Source organism: Cordyceps fumosorosea, assembly GCF_001636725.1.
Source record: "Cordyceps fumosorosea ARSEF 2679 chromosome Unknown scaffold_30, whole genome shotgun sequence".
Classification (NCBI taxonomy): Eukaryota; Fungi; Ascomycota; class Sordariomycetes; order Hypocreales; family Cordycipitaceae; genus Cordyceps; species Cordyceps fumosorosea.
Genome location: NW_017387330.1, coordinates 216,633 through 224,681, shown reverse-complemented (window position 1 = coordinate 224,681; position 8,049 = coordinate 216,633). Strand labels below are relative to the sequence as shown.

At 53.2% G+C, this 8,049-nt stretch overlaps 2 protein-coding genes across 2 annotated transcripts; one reads left to right on the top strand and one right to left on the bottom strand.

Moving 5' to 3' along the window:
* Positions 1 to 2,686: 2,686 nt before the first annotated feature.
* On the bottom strand, positions 2,687 to 3,088 carry ISF_08463 (DNA methyltransferase Dim-2; the record flags this gene model as incomplete). The annotated part of the gene is made up of 1 exon (XM_018852066.1): positions 2,687 to 3,088. One exon carries the CDS (start codon positions 3,086 to 3,088, stop codon positions 2,687 to 2,689), a length of 402 nt encoding a protein of 133 aa, XP_018700809.1.
* A 3,849-nt stretch (positions 3,089 to 6,937) lies between these two features.
* Positions 6,938 to 7,716, top strand: ISF_08462 (Kinetochore Mis14; the record flags this gene model as incomplete). Its single annotated transcript, XM_018852065.1, has 2 exons — positions 6,938 to 7,120; positions 7,180 to 7,716. 2 exons carry the CDS (start codon positions 6,938 to 6,940, stop codon positions 7,714 to 7,716), a joined length of 720 nt encoding a protein of 239 aa, XP_018700808.1.
* Between the last annotated feature and the right edge of the window lie 333 nt (positions 7,717 to 8,049).

Genomic DNA, 8,049 nt, shown 5'->3' with positions numbered 1-8,049 from the left:
TGGCTATTAGCAATAGCCAGTTCCTCTGATGGTCTTTTTGCAGCAGAGCTTCGTCATGCAGGCTGACTGGGGTGTGATGCGAAACAGGGCAGGCAAAGCTCAGCTCTTGGAGCTGTGCGAGTATCTGTTACCAGTAATAATACCAGCAGTGACCAGAAACGATGGCTTGTCGACCAGCCCAACAGGACCGCGCGTGCCAAGGGTTACGTATCCAAGACAGGCCCAAGAAGCAGGGGAAGTAACGAGAGGCTACCAGTAACAAGGCCGACAGCAGGGGGACTGTAGGCGACCAGGGTTGGCAAGTGGTTCCGAGCTAGGATAGATTATAAAAAAAGAAAAAAGTCGACGAGGTAGAGAACAAGCCGAGACAGGAAAAGTGATCAGCTGTTCAATGGTGACACGGACCGCGATGAGTTCTAGAATATAATGAGAAGGACGCGGTCCGAGATTCGAGATCGGGGTGTGCGACGTTGGTTGTTTGTTCGCAAGATGGGCAAACGAGAGTACAGGCTAGCTGGCTGCGTTGGTCCTTGGGATTTGTATACGAGTGATGGTGGTTGGATGGTATTAAAAAGCGACTGTCGAGCAAATGAATGAGCAGGCGGCGATGGGATGGGTGCGGGCGAGATGGATTGAGGCGAACGTGGCCCGCGGGAGGGATGCAGCGGAAGAAGAGGGAAGAAGAAGATGTGAAGCCAAATTGAGCAAGATGCAAACGAAAGCGACCTGACAAAAACGACGACGAGACGCCGAAAGCCGATTGGAGACTCGGCTACTGCACGACTACCAGGCAGGTACTTTACCGGCAGGGGGCTGCAGAAGCTGATGATTGGCGTCAAAAGTCCCCAAGTGCCCTATAATAGAGCCGCTAAAGGGTGCCGGAGCCACCTGATGCCCACTGGGAGCAGTGGATCCTGGTACCTGCGCTTGAGAGGGGGCCTTTTTCTGACAGGGCTTAATGATCTTTTCCTTATAATAACATAAAAGAAATCTGTTTGTATTATACTTGGGTGGACCTCGCAAAAGACAATATCAATTTTTATAGCTCAGAGCTGAATACATACCAGGAAACGCTCCACGCCCGCGTATGGACTGGCTGACGCCCTTTCGCCTGAGCGAGTCCCTCTCAAGTACCAGTATTTTGGCACCGGGAAGGCAGGGATCCACTGAAAAAAATACCAGTCCAACTCGCCAATGGGATTTTGGAACTGTCATTGTCTCTGAGACATGATGCCGCATTCTAATTTCTAAGGGAGTCTCTAACCGACACCATCGAATAACTAGTAATACAAAGCAAACAGAAAGACAGAGAGAACGAAATGACAAACGCGAGATGACAATAAACAAAAAGTACCAGTCAAGAACCACTCCACCGTCGTCTCACGAATGCTTCAACTGCCTCACTAACAGGAAAACCCCCGTTCTCCCGCCACGCTAGAACCCAGACCGGCTCATGCAAACCGCACCCACATCAACAACCAACCAACCAACCAACTCGTTAGTCATGGCGCAAAGGGGCCTTTTTGTGATGCTGAGAAAAGAACCTTCTATTCATTCTCCCCCCCCCCCCTTGCGACACACCGACCAAGACGAGGGAAAAAAAGGCAAACAAAAAAAAAGGAACGCTTCGCGTGTCGGACCAATTAATACCGCAACCGAGGGGGGCCACGCCCGATTTTAACCGATCGAATGGAACGACGTGTATTAGCGATCATTGCTGGGACTTCCTTGGCTGCTCATCTATTGGGGTAGACAAGGTCGCTCTCATACGAAGCTAAACAGCTTGTACACCTACCAGTACAGCAACTCATCCTCGGCGAACCGAACGAATAAAGTTAGTTACATGAAATCTTTAAGCCACAAGGAATCGATGACAAAAGAAAACGAGCCCTGCCGTCAGCCGCTAGAGAAACGCCTCTTTCTGACCATTTCTTTCTCCAGTTGTCTCTTTCCACCGTCCGTGCTGCTTCGGGCTAGCTTCCGTATCGCTGGCTGGGCTTCTGGAACGCTGGAGCGTCTGGATCCCGCCAGCGTCGCCCTAAAAAAAATCCCAGTCCGCCTGTCATTCCGCCCCCCCTGCCTGGAAGTAACTCGACTCTTGCAGTAGGCACGAAATGTACATACATACATAGTTGCCCGAACAAATGAAAATGCAGGGAGCCGTGGTCGTTCTGCAGTCCTCCCTTTGACTGCTAAAGTTTGTGTGATTTGACTTTAATGGTCCAAGTCCTATAATTTCTCTCAAAGTTTTGCTTGACTTTTACAATCTCTGGCCATTTCATCATCCTGAGATCCTGGTATTTTTGTCCCTGTCCCTTGCCACGCGAGCAATTTGCGTACCCGCCAGCTAAGCTGCTGACCCGCCCCCTAATGCAATGCCCATGTGCCATACTGCAATCACATCCAACACACCGGTCCTACCGTCCTACCCCGAATCAGATCCTTGCAATAACAGAAAAAGACGCAGGACACAGAACAAAACACATGCACACAATTTAAACTCTTAACCATGTCATCACATTGTGGCGCTTGTGTTTCACAAGCCTGTCGTTGGTGCCCGACGAGCCCCAAGCAGCTCCCGATCCTCCATCCAACCAACCAGCCTCAGGCTGCCCCTGGCGATGGTCGCCCGGAAGATACATGCATGCCTCGGTTGCTCTCTCATTCGACTCGTCGTCGTTTTCTACTATTTCCTCGTGGCGGTGGCGCCGTCGCTCCCGGGCTCGTCGGCACGCTCGTCTCTGGGGTATCCGACCCCCCCGGACCCCCGGCTCGGCGCCGCCTCCCAGTACGGCGAGCGCTCCACCATGGCCTCCTCCTCTGCCTCCTCGAGCGCCCGGAAGTTGCCGCCGTAACTGCGCATCACTGCGTCTGCAATCACGACACCCAGGGCCAGCGAGACCTCCCTCGCCACGCTGTTGCCAATGATCTTCCACTGAGTAGCCGTCGGGCCCAGCAGGATCTCCTCGTCGAGAAAACCCTGCGCCCTCTTGGCTTCCACGATGCTCAGGCACCGGTCCTCGTTCCAGTGAATCATGCGACCCTGCTTGGCGTCCCGGGGACTGGGCCTTGTCACGATGGTCGACATTGGCTGGTTCGGAGGCTGTCTTCCATACGCGTTCGTTTTTATCGAAGTTACCATTGCATTCCCATGACAAGGTAAAAACGCGCTGCGTTCTGACTGTGTTAGAACGCCGCGGCCCGCGCTACGATGCTTTGTATTGTATCTCCCGTACCACGCCTGCGAGAAATTCATCCCCCGCGGGAATTTGGGGATTAGATGTATTCGCTTCCTCATGGCGCTTGTATTGGTATATGAGACCACACGGTGGTCCGGGAATGGGACACAGATGTCAGGCTTTGCGTCGTAGATCTTGGGCAACCCGACCAGTGCTCGCGCAGCGGTTCTGTATGTAAATGGCGTGCTTTTGGCCATTTTTCTTTTTGCCATCGGCTCGCCGGTCGGCAGTCGACCCAGCCCGAGGTTTTTCGCATTCGCTGGATACGAGTGCGTCTGTAGCGGCGTTTCGGGTAGCTGCCAACCGGGCGCGGCAAATATGATGAAGACGCGTGACCGGACTTGGGCGGAGCCGCAAGCGAGAGCATCTAAAAGGAAGAGTCGAGCCTGGTAGCCCATGCCGACTAATGCGCACATTAGCTGACTGAAGACATCCTGGTCTCGATTACGATGCTTCTGGATGATGCCAACGACATTCTCTAGCACCCCGTACTTAGGCTTATACAGGTCGACGCAAGATGCAAAAGCCGCCACAAGAGACTGGTTCTTTCTTTGCTGATCCGTCGTCTTGTCATTTGTCAATATGGAGAATCCAGGGCAAGGACTGCCACCTGAGATAAAGTCGACCTCTCCGATCTGCGGGACGTTGTTTTCAAATCGTCCTTGGATAGCTAGCCGCTGAAAATCGTCGATAGAGCCTAGAAAAGGAGCTACCTGCCCACCGTGGCTGGAATTTGCCATGTATGTGTGCAGTGCCTTTGAGTCCATGTCGTTAGCCCACTTCATTGTGACGGCACCTCCTTCTTCGAGGCCCCGTCCAAAGTTACCTCCTCCGCAGAACAGATCAAGACCCTTAAGCTTTGGCACACAATCCTCTCGCGGATCGTAGCTTTGCTTCAGGGACGGGGGTGCTTCTTTCAGGGGAGAGATGATGTAGCCAGGTTCCTTCCGGTGACTGAAAAAGAAGAACGCGCCGACTCCAGCGCGGTCATACGGCGTAGGTATTGGTTCATTTACGGGAAACCATCGAATTTTACATCGACCAACGATATGTAGACGCCTTGCTCTGACAGTCTCTTCTGTGTACACCACTTCGTTGGGCGGTGCGTTGCTTGCAGTGGAATCGATCATGCGGCGTCTGGGTAACTTCCGAAAGACGCAGTATCCAAACTCTTCTTCGGTTGCGATAATCTCACATGGCTCGCATACACCAGAACTTCTGACCAGATGTACAAGAACAGTGTCTCCTACACAGTATTCTGCACCATCAAGGACAGGTGCGTCTCCGGCATGATGGGAACATCTCAATTGCGCCTGCGTGAGCGACAGCCAGGCTCTGTCTTCTGCCAAGTACATCTGCCGGCAGAAGAACTCCTTCAATGTTTCTGGTGTTCCGCCGAATTCTACTTCATGCACTCCGCATACTTCGTCGTCGCGGATCTTGAACTGTTCGTCACATGAGCAGTGATCCGAGAGGAACAGTTCGTTTGACCAAGGATACTTCATAAGACCACATAACGTATCCTCAGGACGATAGTACCAGATTACCTCGAACACCCGATGGCCTTCAGAGTCGACAGAAACGCTCTGTACGAGGGCAAACCATAGATCGTTATACCGATGGTTATCTTGGTCGCCCTTGGTGGCTTCCTTCTCCCAAACACTGCCAGATTCAACAGTGTCGCGCGCAGTAGATATTGTATCTCCCGGGCCAATATTTCTTAGATCGGCCACGTTAGGCCGATTAGGGGGAGGTTGGAAATTTGATAACGACCGCTTCGCCATTAGTTCCAATCTGAGACGTGTCGTAAGAGGGGCAAACTCGACGGCTTCTAACAACTTCCCAAACGGCAGGTGGTTAAAGCACTCGTAAATATATCGCGTGACAACAGTGTGGAAACCATCAAAGTGTGAATAGAATGGGATGTACTGTTGGCAAAGCAGCACCTCATTCCACAATGGATGAAAACCGACGCCTTTGTTTCCCAAAGCACCAATGAACTCTTTGTATAGGAAAGCGATATTCGTGCTCACGGCAGATCGGTAATCAAGACGAGGGTATTTCGACATCCAGGTCCGGATCTCTTCAATGCGACGAGATGGCGCACATGCATCGAGGAGCCACCTTGCAAAGTCGTGTCGGAAGTGGTGGATGGTCACCCGTTGTTTTCTGCTATTCATAGCCGTGAGATAATCGACAACATGTTTAGCAAGGTCCACCACCCACAGAAAGGGATCAAAGAACCTCCTGTATTCCACCGCTGGTGACCCTAGCTTATAAAATATGTCTTTCGCGGTGTTTCGTTTAGACTGGAGCCAGATATTGTCCTTAGTCGTGTGCTCTGACTGCTGTCCATAATTTCCAATAGGCAGTGCGTGTATCGAAACGTGATGGACAAAGGCGCTCTGCGTGCTGTTTGATAGAACGCCGTTGAAGAATAGCGGAGAGCCTCGCTCAGCGTCAAGCTGGTTGAGCGATCGCATTTCTGCCTGAGAAGCGTCTTCTCCGCAATAAACGACAAAGTCATCGAGCTGCAGTTCGAGAAAGTCGTCCTCGTCTGATCGACTCGGGAGCAATAGTCCCAGAGCCTCGCGCTCTGACATGGCCGGGCAAGGTGGTTCAAATGGCACATAACAGGAGCGCGGGCGAATGAGAACATTTTGCGGGATACGGACTGAGATGGAGTGTCCGCTAGAAGGCTCTTGGTCTTCCGAATTGCTCTCCTCTGAGTCGTGAAAGGTGTAAGTCTCATCATCTTCAATGCTGGGGAGGACTTTGAGAAGAGGTTTCGATAAAGAAGGAAGCTGCGACTCATCCTCCTCAAGATCCATTGCAGTATCAAGCCTGTTTTTAATGCATAAAAAAGAACCAAAAAAGAAAATGGGGGAGCTTGGTGTTTACGGGGGCAATTCTTCGAGGTGCTGAGGAAGAGTTGTGCGGATGGAAAGGTGAAGGTCAAACGCGCGCTGGTCATCTGCAGGAGCCAGCGTTGGCACACCTACCTGCCAGCCAGCACACGAGTGCAACGCGCATGTTAAAAATGTCCATAGAATTGGGGAAGAATAGATACTGACGTAAGTAAGTTGTTTTGTTTTAGAAGTATGTATGCCAAGTATAACAGAGCATCGCATACTAAAGCCGCGGCGGTGATGTCTGCCGAGGCTACCGTTTCGGGCGTTTAGCAGGAGACTGATGAAGCACGATATCTGCCTATGTAGGAAGCTTCCTTGCCGCGTTATACTACCTAGGAACTCTGCCATATGAACTACTAATGTACATATCTACCATGACTGGACAGTAGTCTTCTAATGCTCCAGATAGATGTGATCGTAGGTACTTCATCGATGTCAGGGACCGTGAGTCCTTCTTTTTCCTTGCTATTATATATCATATATATGTAAGTAAAAAAGAAATTTCAGTCTTGTTTATTTCTCTTTTCGGGACTTCTTCTTCTTTTATCCCATCTCTGAACGGCTTGCCATCGCTCACTTACACTACCACCGCCACCACCACCAACCCCCCACCACGCGTCATCACGACCCCAACCAACTACGCAGCTACGGCGCTCCACCAAATTTCGCGTTCCTGACCTTCATTCTTGCCCTCAAACTTCCTTCCACCCAACTACTGCCTGCGACATGAGCGTGTGAAGCTCCGGATCTCATCTTCGCCAATCCACGCCCCCTTTTTCCCCGTCAATGGACGACACCGACGACAGCCAGCGCCGTATCGAGCTGGCCTCGGACAAGGACCTCGCCTTCCTCATCGCCAACGTCCGCGCCGCCGCCGCCGAGCACCTGCACGCCGCCTTCCCCCCGCAAAACCGTGACTCCAGCGGCGAGGACAAGCTCCGCGACGAGATCGAAGCCATCGTCGACGACGTACGCGCTCCCTCCTCCTCCTCCATCCTCCTGCTTCCTTCTAACCCAGGACCCCGCAGTACATTGACCGCACGTTCACCCTCGCCGCGCCCAACCTCTCCATCAATGGCCTCCCCGTCAACGCCGCCGACTTCTTCCCCCCCGCGCGCAGCCGCGGCGGCGGGCGCAAGTCCTCCCTCCCGCCCCCCGCCGACGTCGCCTACGAGCCCTTCGACGCCGACAAGCGCCAGCGCGTCGCCGACCTCGTCTCCGCCGAGGAGCGCCTCCTCGAGGAGGTCGCGGCCATGAAGCGCGCCGTGCCCGCCGACGTGGCCGCGCGCGTGGCCGCAAAGCTCGACGAGGCGGCCGCCCGCGACGACGAGCAGCTGCAGCGAGGGCTGGACGCGGCGGCAGCAGCAGCGCGACGCTGCTCAGAAAACGACGACGACGACGACGGCCGGGTGCTCGTGTCGCCGCTGGAGAGGCAGGAGGGCGTGGAGGAGCGCTTCAGGGGCGCTGTCGCCGCGATGGGAAGGCTGCAGAGGGATATGCCCAGCGTGGTGGCCAAGATGGAACGCGCACGCGTCGCGGGCGAGTACGTGCGCGACGAACGGTGACGCAGGCGCTCGTCCCCAGGGACCCTCGATAACGATGTGATGACGGAAATCTCTGTTCTAGTTTTTTTTCCCTTGCTCTTTTCTCTGCGAATGCATGGCGCATCGGTTGGGGCGACGGGCTGCGGGAGACAGTCTACCTGTGGCGTTGCACTTTTTTTACGATATCTCAACGCTCCATCTTCTTTTTACAATGTACGAGAGATTCACTCTCCAGGAATACAAGTTTCAAATTTAGAGGCGACCACTTTGTATTCTGCAAAAGACAATTTTTCTCTAGATGCCCAAAACAGTAGAATCCTATCCCATTCTATCGGGTTCGCTGGTTGATTGTTG